General features: G+C 36.5%; 2 protein-coding genes across 5 annotated transcripts; one reads left to right on the top strand and one right to left on the bottom strand.

The window, feature by feature from the left end:
- Positions 1 to 62: 62 nt before the first annotated feature.
- On the bottom strand, positions 63 to 4,177 carry LOC124312494 (SH3 domain-containing kinase-binding protein 1-like). Of its 3 annotated transcripts, none has more exons than XM_046777035.1 (8): positions 3,852 to 4,177; positions 3,547 to 3,713; positions 2,959 to 3,010; positions 2,582 to 2,718; positions 2,230 to 2,502; positions 1,828 to 2,104; positions 1,637 to 1,749; positions 63 to 1,543 (listed from the first exon to the last, which is right to left on the bottom strand). In XM_046777035.1, exons 1-8 carry the CDS (start codon positions 3,853 to 3,855, stop codon positions 626 to 628), a joined length of 1,941 nt encoding a protein of 646 aa, XP_046632991.1. In that variant the 5' UTR covers positions 3,856 to 4,177; the 3' UTR covers positions 63 to 625. The 3 variants fall into 3 exon arrangements, with proteins under 3 accessions (XP_046632991.1, XP_046632999.1, XP_046632983.1); XM_046777043.1 differs by having other exon boundaries at positions 1,637 to 1,752; positions 4,027 to 4,177; XM_046777027.1 differs by having other exon boundaries at positions 1,637 to 1,752; positions 3,852 to 4,176.
- Positions 4,178 to 5,790: 1,613 nt separating this feature from the next.
- LOC124312478 (ribosomal protein S6 kinase 2 beta-like) lies at positions 5,791 to 11,512 on the top strand. Of its 2 annotated transcripts, none has more exons than XM_046777008.1 (16): positions 5,791 to 5,946; positions 6,323 to 6,426; positions 6,793 to 6,828; positions 7,082 to 7,213; positions 7,999 to 8,080; positions 8,216 to 8,376; positions 8,459 to 8,565; positions 8,648 to 8,825; positions 8,905 to 9,070; positions 9,158 to 9,307; positions 9,365 to 9,519; positions 9,639 to 9,767; positions 9,831 to 9,920; positions 9,978 to 10,252; positions 10,336 to 10,544; positions 10,673 to 11,512. In XM_046777008.1, the coding sequence occupies exons 2-16, from the start codon at positions 6,367 to 6,369 to the stop codon at positions 10,969 to 10,971; spliced, it is 2,229 nt and encodes a 742-aa protein (XP_046632964.1). In that variant the 5' UTR covers positions 5,791 to 5,946; positions 6,323 to 6,366; the 3' UTR covers positions 10,972 to 11,512. The 2 variants fall into 2 exon arrangements, with proteins under 2 accessions (XP_046632964.1, XP_046632972.1); XM_046777016.1 differs by having other exon boundaries at positions 5,829 to 5,946; positions 6,305 to 6,426.
- Positions 11,513 to 17,618: the final 6,106 nt, after the last annotated feature.

Genomic DNA, 17,618 nt, shown 5'->3' with positions numbered 1-17,618 from the left:
TTACAAAATTTTTAAGGCACGGAAAGTACTTAAATATTTTGTTATTAAAATATGAAAATGGGCAAGATCAGGAGTTCATGTAATACACTGGAAAGCTTACATTTGCGCAATTTCAAGAATTAAGTACGCTCAACCATGATAGCACCACTACAATTTAATTTATGAAATCTTAGTACTTGTAAGGATTTAAAAAATTGCGACTTGAAATTACGAGATATACGGCTTCTTGCAAATGTTAAGATTTCATTCCAGCTTCTCGGCGGTGAAATGAATACAAAGTGCAAATTAGTTTTCTTTCGGAAGAACGGAGATCTATTGGCTCGATAGTTGTTCGCCAAGAAAAAAAAGGCGCTTATTGTAGCTTTTGATCAGTTGTGTGTGCGTAGGCTACCGATACTCTTTAGAAAAACTGAGTTACACTTCAAGAAGAGGTATCTCAATGCCGAAAGTTCATTTAACTTACCTGACTAATGCTGACTGAGGGTTGGAATGTCTACTAAAGTAGAGTATAATAGTGATAAAATTAGAGTCGATTAATTATTATAATGCTAAACACTACATCACGATACACATTTCGAATTTATATAAAAGAAGTAATGATTAAAATTAAATTAGCCATTTCACTTTAAATGTGAACCAAAGAAGCTTCATTGCTGTTCTTTTTTTTCAAGCACCTACACCTATGTTCGTCAGCAGATGAATTCTTTAACTGCATAAGCTCCATTTGAAGATTTTGAACGGTAGTCTCCAAGGAAGCTACACGAAGACGAAGGGTTTGTAATTCATGCTGAACTGTATCTTCTGACTTGCTTAATTGTGCTTCTTCATTGAGGCTGACTGGAAGGTGATTTCGCAAACCAACAGATTGTTTTGTGTCATTGGAAGGAAAAGTTGTCAAAATTTTTTGTTTTGTGAATTCCTCGATATTAAGGCTATTTAAGCCAGCTTCTGGCGATCCTTTCAATGACATCGACGTTCCTGTTCCCAGCATCGCACTTTTTTCATCAACAACGGTTGGAACAGCAAAAGGAGGTTTTTCAATAAGTGGTACGTTTGCCAAAGTTGGTGCCCCGGAAGTATTCACTAATGATTTTGGAGGTGGAATTTCGGGACTTACTGAAGCTATTATTGAGGACGAAGACGGCTCAATCTTTGCTATAGCATTCTTTTGCCCCACTTTGTGGGAGACTGGCTCGTTACCAGCACGGGTAAACGAATGCCCTTCAGACTGTGGAACATCTGTAGAAGTGTTAACAGATTTTCCAATTATGCTGGGTTTAACTGGAGGAACAGCAGGTTTTTCGAGGGTGTTACTACTCATGGTCGTAGTAAATGAACCTTTCTCTTTCTTCTCCTGATTCCGTTTTAGTTCTTCCATCCAAGGTGGTTTTATAGATGAATTCCGAATCGTTGTTTTCGGGCGCTGTTGCTGCAGCTCAACAGGTGACAACAGCCTGCTTTGCCCCAATTCTTCTGGGTGTACACTCAATCCACCAACCGCAGTTGAAGGTACAGGAAAGCCTCCATTTGAATCGCAATTTTCCTTCAGAAAAAAAAAAACAAAAAAAAACAAAACAAAAAAAACGAGGAGACATTTATAACATATTTAGAGCGCACTGCATATCTTTTAACTCACAGAATCCTTTAGAAATAAAGCTGATGGCGGCCTACGGCTCTTGGTTGGACGTGCTCTAGATGTTGTGATATGAGAAAGTGATTCCGTTGGGGTTATTACATTCAAAATATCAGCTTCTTCACATAAACAAAAAAGATTAAACTATTTGAATCCTTCTTTTCTAAAATTACACTATTTCTGAAATAACTTACCAACTTGTTTCAACTTTTGTTCATCACTCAGAGAATTGGGATTCTCTACAATATTTCCAGTCACACCTGCATACATACCAAAGGGATCTGAAGTAAGAGTGTTGGCCGAAGAAAGACTACCAGATTCATTCTTCAGAACACCACTTCTTAGTTGTGGTGCTTTATTTGTGCAAGAGGAAGGTGAAATGTTTGATGCTGGGTGCAAGGACTTGGCAAATGCACTACTGGTAGAATTATGCGGAATTACTTCAACAAAATTATCAGGAAAGACGCCAATCTAAACAAACAAACAAAAAAAAAAAAAAAGTGTGTGTGAAGTATTTCTATACAAGTACATACAAACTACCATATAAAATATAAGGTAAAAGGAATGCAATATTATAAATGAAAGATGAGCTGTACTTTGTTGTTAACTTCTCCTTTCCACCATCCTTTGTCCTCACAATCTTTGCTATGGATAATAACCAAATCCCCTTCTCTAAGTTCAAGCTCATCAGGCTGCAGAGCAGAATATGGGAAAAGAACTCGTGCAGTTTCTTTAAGAGGTTTAGGGGGTAGTTCTGGAGCAACATCAGATGAAACAGATGGTGGATTGGTGGGCAATCCTTTCACTTGGGTGACAGCACTTGGAGCAGGATCTTCAATGATCACAAAATTAGAAGGAAAAACTCCAACCTATAATGTAACAGTAAAATAATAATCAAAATGTGGTACAGCATCTAACACACATTTCTGTTATTTAAAATATTTTTACCTTCCCTCCCAATTTTCCTCTCCACCAACCTTCTTCAACCTCTCCAAGAAAATGAATTTCATCTCCAACAGTAAGTTCCAATTCATCTTCATGTGAGGGGGCATAGCTAAACAAAGCACGACACTTTCTTCCTTTTTCTGGGAAAATAGGTGGATTTCATCAATCAATGGTCATGTTATATGTTTCAAGGATATATAGGTATAGTATAATAAAATAGTGTATGTACAACAATATTTGTTCAAACCCATTTAACACAAAAAGAACCAAAACATTACTTCCAGAAGGGGGAAAAACCTTCAGAAGTTAATCACTATTTAATAGTATTTAAGGTTAAAATTTAGAAAAGAAAAAAAATATACATAAAGTTAACACTTTACCTGAGCGAACAACAACAGAAGAGGGATGATTCATTTCTGCTTCAGTCACCACCTAGATAATAATAACAGAAATATGTATATTACTCAGTGAGGCACAAGGGAAAAGCTCTATCTCACATATTTTCTTATCATAAGCATATATTCCTTCTGTTATCAATAACTACTATGTAGCAGGTTAAATTATGGGCAATGTTATTACATATAATTGCAACAATCTAACTAAACTTAAATTGTTTCCTAACTAATAATATGAAAAAAATCAAGTTCATGTTTAACAATAAAAACAGAAAATACATATTTAATTGAATGAATTGAATTCAAACACACACAAATTGTAATAAAAAACTTTTTTAAATTTTTTGAAGAATTTTAAGGGTAAATATTACTTCAATCAAAAGAGTACTTGCTAACTTATGTTACGGACTTGTTGTTGTAAGAAATAATCTACATAACAAGAAATTCATTGATAGCAAACAAAAATGTAACATATAGGTGTTGATGTTTCATTAGAATTCCAAGAAAAAACTATTTATCTTTAGCATACTATTTACAAAATTATTCAAGTAAAAATATAGATATCAATAATACCATAACAAAATTATCTGGGAATAGTCCTTGGATGGACCCTTTAAGCGTTTTAAGTTTTCCATGCCACCAACCTCCATCAAGCTTCTTCACATCAACAATTACATCTCCTTTTCTTATTGTAAGTTCATCTTCTGCTTGACCATCATAATCAAAGAGAACCAGTACTTCTAAAAAGGGGAATAAGTTTCGGGATAAAAAAGGAAAAACATTAATTTCATAATTTAGTAGGGCTATTATTTTATAAATATATAATAGCATAACATTATTAAAAATCAAATTCCTTTTATATATTTCTTGTTACATACCCATGAAACAGAAAAAAACCCGCAAATAAAATTTCCAAATAAATTGTATAATGTAATAGTAGAATGGGGCGAAAATATGAAAGCTAGATTTAAGAAATTCCTCTAGTTGGATTGACAATTTGACATAGGATAAATTCACTATTTGAAGCAAGGGATACGCAAGGACTACTCTTACTAGAGGACGGGACTCCTTCCCTATCCAGTCGTGGTAAAATGTCTTAATGGGTTATTTCAATGGAAAAAAAACAAACAAAACAAAATATCATTATAATTTTAAATTGCGACTTCGACTACGCAAAGTGTTCCCAATGGAATATACAACTTTAAGATATTTTCATTTAATTAAAGGAGAAGTTAGGAAAGGGTGAGTTGCTAGTGCCATCTACCGCTAAATAAATGATAGTAGATTGATGATTGGTGGTGCTGGCCTTAGTATGGCCATTAAAGCGTTGATAGTTGATACACCATAGCCTACTTCAGTAACGGCCACGGAGCATAGATTCACTCTGGGTGTCAATTTTGGTCGAGCCACCCTCAGCTGCCTGTACCTAGGCCAAATGCGTTGTCATTTTACGAAAGTCACATTTTTTTCCGAAAAATTTTCCCGTGGACATTTTTCATTTATTTTCAGCCATGGCCACCACGTTATAATTAATTTTGACAATTTATGTGTAATTTTGCGGAAAACAATAATTTAAAATGTGACTTTCAAAAAATGGCATTTTCTTATATCATTTTTTCTTAACGCTTTTCACCCTCACACCACCGATTGCCCGGCGGCACAAGATAAGCGTGATAAGCGCGTGCATAAAAAATTTCATGGTACCCTCTGGCGGCCATTTCTCCCGGGCATCTAGTGCCCTTAACGATAAATCGTTATAACTCCATAATGACGCGCACGAATGAACTACCCTCGACAAAGGATCGGTCAATTTACATATGGTGAAAAGGCGATTCAATTTTGTAGGTAGGTTATTGAGAAAACAGCTAAAAGAGCGACAACTTTTGCTGATTTATTTTCTCTCGTGTGAGGGCACATTGCTGCCGCCAACCCTACTGAAAAGTGAAAAGCCGTCATTTTCTTTTGTCCCGACGGTCGAAAAATGATTTAAAAAAAATTATATCCGCTCAGGGTTTTTTTTTTTTTTTGGGGGGGGGGGGGGAGGGGGTTTACCATAGCTTAGTTAGATACTTAAAAATAAAGCTCATGAAGAAAATAACGTGGTGTACAATTAATTCCAGTTTCGAAAATTCAAAAATAATTCGTTTGACTGTACTATAAAAGGGTGCATCTCACAGTGACGGAATCGCACTAGTAAAGGTGGCCATAAATAACAGCTTTTTTTTTTTGCTCATAAATATATAGTGTTGAAAGTAAAGTGTTTCATAAATAAAAAATATCACTGATATTTTGATGATGTAGTAACTCTAAACTATACCCATTAATAACTAGTTCTTTAAGTAAAATGTTTTATAAGAACGAAGTTCTTGTGGTTCTTGTATCATAAGAACTTCGTTGCATTGATAAATTGTCTCGCTAGTATTTCTGTTCACAAGTAACATCAGGTTAGGTTAGGTTAGGTTAGGTTAGGTTAGGTTATAAAGTTGGTAACTCCCGAATCACAATCACGGCGAAGCCGTGAACATCATATTATTATCATCCACGGCGAAGCCGTGAACGTCAAGTTATTATCAATCACGGCGAAGCCGTAACATAACTTTAATATTATCCACGGCGAAGCAAAGCTACAAATTACTATAGTACGATACTTAAGCGCCTTTTTACTACTGCGATTCCGTCATAGTGATACGCACCCCTATAAAAAGTATAAATGAAACTAAATTTGAGAACTTAAAAAACGGTGGGACGCAACGTTGCCTTTGCCAAGCGTTGTTAGGAAATTCTATTGATTAATTGAATGAATACTAGATGGTGTTCTCCGAGTTCGCCATCTAACGTAACAAAACAAAACCTCGCACGCTTTGACAAACTCGCCCACACCTAAAAACTGCCGACTGCTGTAGTGTAGTGTAATTTATCCAAAGATCGAAGTTTTGGTTAATGAAAATTTGTTAGATACAGGAGAAAATAAAGGTAAAAATGTTGCTATTTATGCTTGAGTTACAATTTTTTAGTTGAACGTAAGTAGGTCCCATTTCCTTTATTTATCTCAAGAGTTGAATAATCCTTTTATCAATATTGGCAGAGACAAGAATTGTACAGTTTGTACTTCTTGTGATGTTTTTTTTTTTCCTATCCTCTAAATTTAATAAGTAAATTAGGCAGTTCTTCATGTTAATGTAGAAAACCTAACCTAACTGACATCTTTGGTTGCTTGTAAATTGTTGGAAGTACTTTGATTTTCTAATTTGCATTTATTGTTCACATATCCTAAGAATTAATTTCATTTCCATAATGATTGTCTGTGAATAAGAACAAGTGTTTATTCCAGAAAATTTCTGGTTTCCAGTGCCTTTAGAGGATTTTGATAGTGTGACAAATCCCAATGCTGCCATGCCTTTGGCACAGTTTGCAGACCCTTGGCGAAAGGTTCAAATCAAACAGGAGACGGAGGTAAGTTATTTTTTGTTTGTTTTGTTTTCAAATCACTGATTCCATTGTTTACTAAGTATTGATTTGAATTCTCATTTCTCATGTATCTCCTTAAAAAATTTCTTATAGTTTTTAAAGTAGACCTATGTTGTGATTACCTTCAATTATAATAATTCAATAGATATAAACCCTATACATTGACACATTTAAAAAAAACAATAACTTATAATTTTTCTGCTTATCAAATTCTTTTTTATATTACAATTAGTAGTCATCATTACATTACATATATAAAATTTAAGTACTTCTCTGAAAAAAAAGACAAGATTGTCGACTAAGTTTTCCATTTTTTTTAAATTACTGATTTATCTTTTCATTTTTCTTTAGAACAACCCAGAAGAAATGCTTGTGGATGATGTCGAAGTAAGTAGTTATGCTAGTATAATGTCCTTCATTGTTCTCTCCTTTTATTGACCAATTTTCAATTAAGTTTGTTGTCAATGAAATGAGAAATTTGTAGCGGACCTAAAACCTAGAATTAACTGAATAATTTGATTGACTTGAATTTAATTTAAAAGGGAATGTTTTGCTACTGTCACATTCTGCTCATGACCACCATGGGTTGTTTGGGCTATGTGTTGTCTACACTATACTGACTTTTAATGTTTCATCATAGTCAAGCCATCAATACTGCAATGAAGTAGACCGAGAAATTGAATTGACTGATGTGACCAGAGATGGATACGAAAAAGCCGAAGCTTCGCATTTTGAACTCCTCAAAGTTCTGGGACAAGGATCCTTTGGAAAAGTGAGATCTGTTTATATTCATACTATCTATGCATCTATAATTCTATATTAATATAACTAATAATAGTAAATTCGAGGATTCAGCTAGCCGGGAAAAGCTTGTTTGTTCGTTTCGAATGTTTCTTAACATGAAATGATTTTATTTAGATCGCCTTTCCAGTATATGACCATCACTTATTTATATAATCTTAAGAAATTTTTGTTAATTGAGGTGATAAGGAAAACTTAAAGTGAAGAAACTAGTATGTAAGTTTTGAGTAGCCGAAATTAGATTTGGGGGGATGACCTAAAATAGAACTAGTAATAATTAATACAAAAAAAAAAAAAAAAAAACAACAAAAAAAAAAACGAAATCAATAAAGAAAAAAAGTAATTAATAATTAAAGAAAAAAAAATAATAATTGAAGAAAAAAAAAACTGATTTACAATATAATTATAATTGATAACGCAAATTTTGCCAAATAAAATAAAAATTGATCTGTGCTTCAGAAATTTAGTAAGAAAAATTGCATTTAATTATTCGGGGATGGTAAAAACAATTCCGAGACAAACTCAGCGTCTTCTTTCTTGTGCACCAATGAGTAATTGATAGACCTGAGTGTATCGTGTTAAAAGCTTGATTTGTGCTCCATTCCCTATGATAAATAAATGTTCTCTTCGCATCTGAAAGAGGTTGTAAATATTTTAAGATATGAGTTTTATACCCATTGCCCAATCAGCAGTGTAAACCCAGCCGTTTAATACGAATATCATTTTGACATATAACGGTTTCATTTTTCTCTCTAGGTTTTTCTCGTCCGTAAAATCGTTGGAAGAGATGCAAATACATTGTATGCCATGAAAGTATTAAAAAAGGCCACTTTAAAAGGTATTTTCTCTCGCATGTAGCCTTGGCACTTTTTGTTGCCTCGGTTTTGTGTATTATATTTCAAACAATTAAAGAATAATTTCCTAAAATATAGTTTAAAATCAGTAAACAAAAACTTTTTCTTCTTTTTTACAGTTCGAGATCGCGTTCGAACGAAAATGGAACGCAATATCCTTGCTGATGTTCGTCATCCTTTTGTTGTTAAACTACATTATGCTTTCCAAACGGAAGGAAAACTCTATCTTATTCTTAATTTTCTCCGTGGAGGCGATCTCTTCCATAGACTGTCTAAAGAGGTGCTCATTATTCTTTCTTTATAAATTTGTGTGTTTACTGATATTGATTACTCATTTGGTAATTATTTTTGGATAAATCAAGGTTATGTTCACAGAAGAGGACGTTAAATTCTATTTAGCTGAATTAGCTTTGGCTCTGGGACATCTTCACACCTTAGGGATAATGTATCGCGACTTGAAACCTGAAAAGTTTGTCTTGCGCTTTTTCTTTCTGTACTCGGCTTCAATTTATCTAAAATAACCGTTGTCTTCAATTTTAATCCCTCAACAGCATTTTACTAGATGCCGATGGCCATATTTCTTTAACGGATTTTGGCCTAAGTAAAGAGGCACTGGATGACAAGAAAGCGTATTCTTTTTGTGGCACGGTTGAGTATATGGCCCCTGAAGTCGTATCTCGCAAAGGACACTCGTTTGCTGCTGATTGGTGGTCGTATGGAGTCCTTATGGTAGGAAATAGCAGTCGATGCCGCAATATTATCATTGTTATCAAGTTTTCTTTAAATCGAGTGATGTATAATTTTCCAGTACGAAATGCTGACTGGAACGCTCCCATTTCAAGCTAGCAATCGAAAGGAAACAATGACGCAGATCCTTCGAGCTAAATTGGGAATGCCAGGTTTTCTATCTGGCGAAGCGCAGAGCTTATTGCGAGCTCTTTTCAAACGTAATCCAGACAATCGATTGAGCTCGGGTATGCAGTCTTTGCGCTAAATAAAAAATATTTAAATCAATATATTCTTAAGGAGATTCTAACAAATTTTCCCTTTTTTTTTTTAAGTCGACGAAATCAAGCAGCATCCATTTTTTTCAACCATCAACTGGGATAAACTATTGAAGAAGGAAATTGAACCACCCTACAAACCAGCAGTTAGTCGAGTCGATGATGCATTCTATTTTGATACAGAGTATACCTCCAAAACTCCGAAAGGTTAACAACTAAATATTTCGTATACTTCGTGAACTTAAGTGTCCATTTGTTCCATAGATTCTCCTGAAATTCCGCCCAGTGCCACGGCTCATGAACTTTTTCGTGGTTTTAGTTTTGTCAATCCACTCCTCATTCCAGATGAAGGCAATGGTAACACTAGTGCTTCTAATTATGTCGTATCTGGAAGGATGGTTGATGCTCTCTTGGCTAAAGTAAGTTTGAACATTTCAGCATAGACAGAGTACTTTCACATATGTACATGTATTTTTTTTAACGTTTAAAAATATGATATGTACACTATTAAGTGATAAAAATTTATTTCCTTTTTCAGAATTTTTATGCCGCCAAGCTGAATTCAATTGCCGAGGATTATGAAATTCTAGAGGAGATCGGAATCGGTAGTTACTCTGTCTGCAAGAAGTGCCTGCACAAAGCCACTCGAGTAGAGTTTGCCGTAAAGGTCGGTGTTGGTCAAACATAGTCAGCAGTAATTCAAAATAATTATAAAATGCATTGTATGTAGATAATCGACAAATCGAAGCGTGACTGCCAAGAAGAAGTTGAAATCCTCTTTCGTTACGGAGGTCACCCAAATGTAATTACTCTTCGTGATGTATGTATATTATATTTAAATGTTATTATTCTATGGTGATAAAGATTGTTATATTAGATCTATGAAGACGAGAGGTACGTGTACCTTGTAATGGAGTTGATGCGTGGTGGTGAATTGCTTGACAGAATTCTCAGACAGAAGAATTTTAGTGAGCGTGAGGCCAGTATTACAATGTTTGTCGTTACTTCAGCTGTTCAGCACCTTCACAAAAATGGCGTTGTTCACCGTGATTTGAAACCTTCTAATATCCTGTATGCAAACACTGAAGCCCAGCCGGATTCGTTGCGAATTTGTGACTTCGGTTTTGCTAAGCAACTGCGAGCAGAAAATGGGTATTTTATTATTATTATTTTTTTTTTGGTTATGCCGTATGAACAATTTCTGACCGTTGCTTTCTAAACAAAAAATCATGAAGGTTGTTGATGACACCATGCTATACAGCAAACTTTGTGGCACCTGAAGTATTGAAGAGACAAGGTTACGATAAGGCGTGTGATGTTTGGAGTTTAGGCGTTTTACTTTATACTATGCTTGCTGGTCATACCCCTTTCGCTAATGGCCCACATGATTCTGCTGATGCCATTTTGCATCGAATTGGAGAAGCTAATTACGATCTTATTTCAGGTAAACTTTAAAACTTAAATAGTTTTAAAGTATATAAAAATATTTTTTGTCTTTCTCTTTTTCAATTCTTGGGTAAAGTGATTAAAATTTATATTACGTATCTGTTTGAAACTTTTGTTGACACATAGGAAATTGGAATCATGTCTCTTCTCCTGCCAAAGACCTCGTTCGTAAGATGCTCGATCTAGATCCTGCCAAGCGTCTAACAACCGCTCAAGTAGTAGCTCATCCGTGGATTCAGCAACGCCACACTCTGCCAGAAAATCAGTTGGCAATGCAAGATGCCCGTCTAGTTAAAGGAGCCGTAGCCGCAACATACCGTGCCATCAGTTCGTCGCCTTTAGCACCACATTTAGCACCAGTTCAAACTTCACAATTGGCCATGCGACGACGTAAATCACGTCCTAAAACGACAACAGATGTTTAGGCTAGAAAGAATTGTTTCTTTTCTAACTATCAAACTTTGAGTGGTTAACCGTTGTCATTCCAGTGTTTGTTATTACAGAAGATATGCTTTCAAACTGATTTTTTGCGCTGTTTTAGGTTTTTATATGTGCGTTGTTTTTTTCTCGTTTCAATGTTCAATTGTTCCATCTACAAATGCATCACATTTAATTTAGTTTAACACACTTATTTTAGGGTGCGAGGATTAGTAGGTGAGCAATGGGCTGTGCCAAAAGAATGTCTTTTGTCATTAAAACAATGTATTTTTTCTGATGGTAAAATTTTGCTTGAGTTTCTTGCTTTTCTCGTTTCTTCATATCGTTACACACATCCTCCCCTTTTACGTGATTAAAATCCTGATGTTTCTCCTTCATGAGGTCCAATACGGTTAGTATGGTGCTTTGAAATGTTGGTCACCTAATGTCTCTTCAGCATTTTTTTTTTTCATTTTGAAATTCTTCCTTTGCAATGGCCTCAGGTTTGTATATGAAAGAATAGAATACACAGTAATGATGAAAATGTTATCTAATAATGTTTCAATTTGAAGCTTTTTCCCATTTTATATCAGTAAAATGTTTTTAACCTACATGCAAAATAATACAAAGACTAGCATCCTAGTACAGCGATATCATAAACCTCGAAAATTGAACGCATAAACCTTACAAATTTAATTTGTTTGTAAAAAAAGGTCAAAATTGATTTACTAACGCACCCTTTCAAATTAAAATTGTTGGCGCGCGGAAGATTCTGATTTGGTTCCAATTTGGACCATGTATTTAAAACCACGAAAAAAATAACTACCGAGTAAAAAAAAATTATCTTGAACGGTTCTTTAGTTAAAGCCGTTTTAAAATAGTTTTTTTTTTTTTTTCATTTTGCTCCGTTAAATAAAAAACATTCATTTTCATTTTTTGCGTCCTTGGTTTTATATTTTTGAGATCGAGACCACAACCAATCGACAGAGAATTTTATTCCTTATCGAATCGTTGTAGTTTTTGATTAAAAATCAATTAAAACTAAACAAATATGTACAATTTAACATTTAAATATTGGTCATTTTTGAATGCAAATAGCGTAAAGGGACTCTTGCATTTTAATGCCGATTGTTTTATCCAATTAAGCATCTTCTCATCTTTAATTGGTATTATTTTCAAAAAAGTATATATTATATTAGTTTATCCACAATAATTGTTGAAAGACAAACCGAAATGCCGAACCGAAATGAATCCGGCTCATCCCCAAGGCAAAGGCCAGGGAGAGGGGGACCCAAAATTTGTTTGAAAAAAGGACGAAAAACCGAAAATCAGTTTGTTTGAAGTTTTAATGTTATTGCATGAACGATGTTCTTGCAAAAAAAATAATCGTGAGGGACTCCATGCTCCATGCGCCAAGGAATCCAGGGCTCCAACTCCATGCGTCACGGAAAGCTGTTTAAAAGGGACCTTATGGTGGACAGTCCCTCCGTAGGGGAGACTGGAGTATGCCGGGACACCGGGTCAAGAGGGACAGTAGGGGGAAAAATAGTAGATTTAAAAAAAAAAAAATAAAAAAAAATAGTATGTTATTTGGATACATACAATCTACTTTGGCATGAAATTTGGTTGAGTTTTGTCAATAACTGTATGAGTTATTAACAAAACTAAAAAAACGGTTATTTAAGTTATTTTTGTCTGGCCCATTTTATGTTTCTAGAAAAAAATAAACGCAAATGGAATGTAAATTTAATATACAGTGGGTACCGAAAGTATCCGTACGGCTGAGAGGATCAGTAGGGAAAACGCGTTTTTCAAAACGCTCCCTAAAATAGAATTCTCCGTGGAATTCAATAACATTTTTTTCAAAGGTTAATATTAGGGTATCATGTGATTTTTTGGGGGAATTTTTCATCAACGCGATATGTGGTTTTTATCGCGTTACTTAAGTATCCGTACGGCCTAGAGGCCCAGTAGGGAATGGGCTTACTTTGGAGGCCTTTTATTCGGTAACTACGCAATATTATAGGGTGGGAAAGTTCTTGAAATAAAAAGAGCTGCATTAGCTCTATGTGTGGTCATAAGATCAAATTTTTAAAGTTTCATTTATAGTGATGAAATCGAAAATGAAAACACGAATTATAAGTTTTCATTTTTCTTTCCCCTCAATTCCCCATCACCAGTGTTGCCAATAACCTGTTATTTTAATATTATTTCAAAATTTGGCAATATAATTGGATGCAAATCAATGTTCTTATAGGTTTCAATAACAAACATAAAGCTCACGACTGAAAATTAAATTTTTCTATCCTTCCCACTGGCGCAATGGCGGCCGCAGTCAAAGCTCGTACGGCAGCCGTAATATCCAGAATAGTGGTTTCAACAGAGGCGGGAAGAGCGACAAAGGGAATCCCTACTTCAAGCAGCCGGCCCAGGGCGCCAACAACAGGTATGTAAATCCTTCTTATTGTTTCACGCCCCCTATTTTTCCTAAAACGCCTCCCGTTCAGTCACATAGTGTTGGTCGATTGAGCAAATTCGCAGACGCATGGCTCTCTCTTACTGATGATCAATGGATCTTATCTACAGTCATTCACGGTTATGCCATTGACTTTGTTTAACCCCCCATCCAACATTCCGTCCCTTCAAGGTATATTATGTCTAAAGAAATGGAAATTGTCTGCGACCAAGATGTCAAAACTTTGCTGAAAAAAAGGTGTAATTAGGCCCGTTAATGCTAGCTCTGACGACGGTTTCATTTCCAACATGTTTGCAATTCCTAAGAAATCGGGCGGTTGGTGGCCAATCATTAATTTAAAATGTCTGAATGCATTCGTCTCTTACCAACATTTTAAAATGGAAGGTCTGGAATGCGTCAAATACCTTCTTCAACATGGTGATTGGATGGTTAAACTCGATTTACAAGACGCTTATTTCTTAGTGCCCCTATCTCCAGAGCACTATAAGAAGTATTTATGCCTCGCTTTTGGTCTCTGTTCATCCCCGCGAGTCTTTACGAAACTTTTAAAACCTGTTGTGGCTTATTTACGCGAGCGTGGCATCCGGTTAATCATTTACCTCGATGACATGCTTATCTTGAACACATCTCGGGACGGTCGAACACGTCTCGCTGACCTAAAAATTATTATTAGTCTATTAAAATCGCTAGGTTTTATAATTAATTTAAAAATCGGTTATTGAGCCTCAACAAATCCTTGAGTATCTGGGCATGTTGGTTAATTCTCTTTGCCTATCTTTCTCATTGCCCCAGAATAAGGTCGAATCTATTGTAAAACTTTGCAACGAAATTATGTCGGACAAGGTTGGGCGAGTAAAATTGCGGGACCTGGCCAAGGTCATGGGGAATTTTTCTTGGGCTATCCCCTCAGTCCCCTTTGCACAAGACCATTTTAGGAAATAAAAAATTTCTATCTGTCGCACGCCCATGAAGATTAAAAAAAAATGGTTTCTCTCACTGAACCCGCCAAGGCCGATTTGGTTTGGTGAGCATCTCATCTCAAACTTCGTAATGGCAAATCCTTTTTTCCCGACAATCGTGATTTGATTATTTTTTCTGACGCCTCCCTTACCTGGCTGGGGTGCAGTTTGTGATGGCTCTCGGTCTAGGAGACCTTGGACTACTGCCGATGCAGAACGGCACATTAACGAATTGGAGCTTTTAGCTGCTTATTTTTCTTTACAAGCGTTTGCGAACTCCTCAGAAAACATTTCTATTCAGTTATTTTAGACAAATCAACGGCGGTCGCTTATATTAATAAGTGTGGGGGTACGCATTCAAGAGCTCTCTCCATCCTTGCGGCTCAGATTATTCATTGGTGTGAAGCTCGCAATGTTCACATTTTGGCGTCTCATTTACCGGGAAATTCTAACGTTATTGCAGACGAAGAATCGAGGACGGCGCCCAACTCGAGCGATTGGATGCTGCTGCAGGACAGTTACAGACAACTATCGAAAATTTGGCCAGTTCAGATCGACCTCTTTGCGTCGGCCTGGAATGCTCAGCTTCCCAATTTCGCGAGTTGGCTACCGCAGACCAAGGCTTCAGCGATCAACGCATTCGCGTTGAATTGGCAGGGGTTGCTCGGCTAAGCCTTTCCCCCATTCGCTCTTATCCCACGCTGCTTGGCCAAGATAAAGAAAGAGAAAGCGGACATCGTTCTCGTGGGTCCTCTTTGGCCCTCTCAGCCTTGGTTTCCCCTTCTATTGCAAATGTCGATCGATTTCCCTCGGATTCTAACTCCGTATTATCTCTTGTTACACTCGCCAATGCTAGAGCCACACCCACTAATCCAGTCAAAGAAATTCCTGCTAGTCACATGGAAGTTGTCAGGCGACGTTTTGAAAGTAAAGGATTTTCAAAAGGGACTGTCGACATTCTCATGGAAAGTGTCTGTGAGTCCACAACAGCTAGTTACGAGTCCGCCTGGAAAAATTGGGTTAATTGGAACCACAAACAGGGTTCGGATCCGTTCTCTTCTTCTTTGGTAATCATCCTGCAATTTCTGACGGATATGGCTAATTAAAGTTCCTCGTACAGTTCCGTCAATACATCTCGTTCAATGCTCTCCTCCACTCTCGACCCCATTGACGGATACAAAATAGGAGAACACCCTACTGTTGTACAATTGCTAAAAGGTTGTTTCAACCGTAAGCCTCCTAAAGCCAGATATAATATAATTCCCTTTGGGACCCAGGTGTTGTCTTAAATTATTTAAACTCCTTTCCTAATAATTCCGATCTCGGTGTCACTGTCTTGTCGAAAAAGTTAGCCACGCTATTGACCTTGGCCACTATCTCTAGAGTATCTGAAATTATGGCAATTTCCTTTCATTCACTAAAATTTTCCCCAACAGCAGTCAGTTTCTCCCTCACCCGGCCAAAGAAAGCGCAACACTCGGGTCCGCTTAAATCATTCGTGCTACCTCGTTTCAAAGGCAAATGTTGCCTGGTGGATTCCTTGAGTCTTATGTCGCTATCTCTGGCGAATGGAGAGATCCAGACTCGTCTGCTCTTTTCTTGTCGATTAGAAGACCTCACAAACCAGTCGGTTCGTCTACTTTGGGTCACTGCATCATGACGTGTTTATCTGACGCTGGTCTAGACCTGTCATCGTTCTCTGCTCATTCTACCCGCGGCGCGGCTGCGTCTCAAGCTGTAAAGCAAGGTATCCCGGTGGATACCGTCCTTAAAACAGATAACTGGTCGAGAGAATCGACGTTCCAAAAATTTTATCATCGCGAGTTAGTTGGGACCACGGTGACAGAAGCAGTGTTAACTCCAATAAGTTCCGAGTGATTGATCTTTGAAGTCACTGTTAAAGTGAATATTGATATTGGGAGTATAATTGTTCATTATGGTTCCAAGTTCGGCGGACGTAGTTCCAATTCCGTAGCTTTATTTCAGAAACTACAGATGTAATTAGTTCTCTTTATTTGTTGAAGAAGAACTCTTTGGCAAGGGGGCATGTTACTGCCGTCAATCCCTTTGATTTCTGAGAGAGGATTTTTTTGCTTAGTTTAAACTCCTTAAGAAAAGCAATGGCAAGGGCTTCATTCACTGTTGACGCTGCAACCTGTCTTCCTCTTTTGGGGTAGATTTCACATATGTGACTTTTCCCAAAATAAATATGGTTTCGTCACTTAATTCTTCAGAAGTACATAAGGAGGCAAATGCGTTTTGATATTGCACATAATTTTGTAAAACGCCAAACGGCCCCTTCTTTCCCCTTCTAGAAAAAGTGGAATTTTGACCACATCCGGTGAATGCGTGAAACCCTAGCTGGAATCGCTTTTGATAATTGTGGGCAAATGGTGTTTTCCAATTTTATTGATGTCGATGTATCGTAAAGAATGATTGATAACTCCTGCTTCCATGTACAGTTGAATGCCATCTTTAAGTTGGTGCAAATTTCTAATGGAAATGGCTAAATTATTCGAGTTGGTGGTTCTTTAAACAACCGTAGAAGGGCTCTCCAAAGTAGCACAATATGCCATCATTCTTGTGTCGGCTTCTTTGAGATTAAGTGTAGGCTCTTCCATCTTCATAACCGTTTCAGCGTCGACATAAAAATGGAAACAGTGCGATTCTTCAGTGACGTTCAACTTCTTCTCTCCTAATACTGATGCAAGGGAGTCGTCTTCTAATGCGTTAACAAAATATGAATGCTTTTTTGAATCTGTCGCATCTAAGTTCGAGGAAGTTGGTTTAGTTGGTTTGGTTTGGTGAGGACCGGATATTTCATAAAACGCGTCCCGTCCCCCAGTACTCCTCCGGTCTCTCTCATGGTCTTTTATCGATGGAGAAACACAGCGGTCAAATACTACGTGAATGTATTTGGCTGTAGTACGACCTAACTGAGTTAGAAGATATTACGTAATTTTACCAAAAGTGTTAAGACAAAAATATTTTCAAAATGTGCTGGATACCTTTCCAATCACAAATAAATGTCACTATTGCTTTGGGCTAGCCTTGCTTTGAAACCTATGCTTATAACCTATTCTACAATAAAAACACAATAAGATTACTTTTTATATGTGAAAGATTACATTGAGGACGTTGAAGAAAAACAAAAAATTCTGCGCAAATGGGTTTGGTTAAAAATTTTTGAAATCGTCCTTAAAAATTTTCCTATCACATT

This window comes from Daphnia pulicaria, chromosome 1, assembly GCF_021234035.1.
Source record: "Daphnia pulicaria isolate SC F1-1A chromosome 1, SC_F0-13Bv2, whole genome shotgun sequence".
Taxonomy (NCBI): Eukaryota; Metazoa; Arthropoda; class Branchiopoda; order Diplostraca; family Daphniidae; genus Daphnia; species Daphnia pulicaria.
The sequence above is the reverse complement of the archived record's forward strand: the minus strand, read 5'-3'. Positions and strand labels throughout refer to the sequence as shown.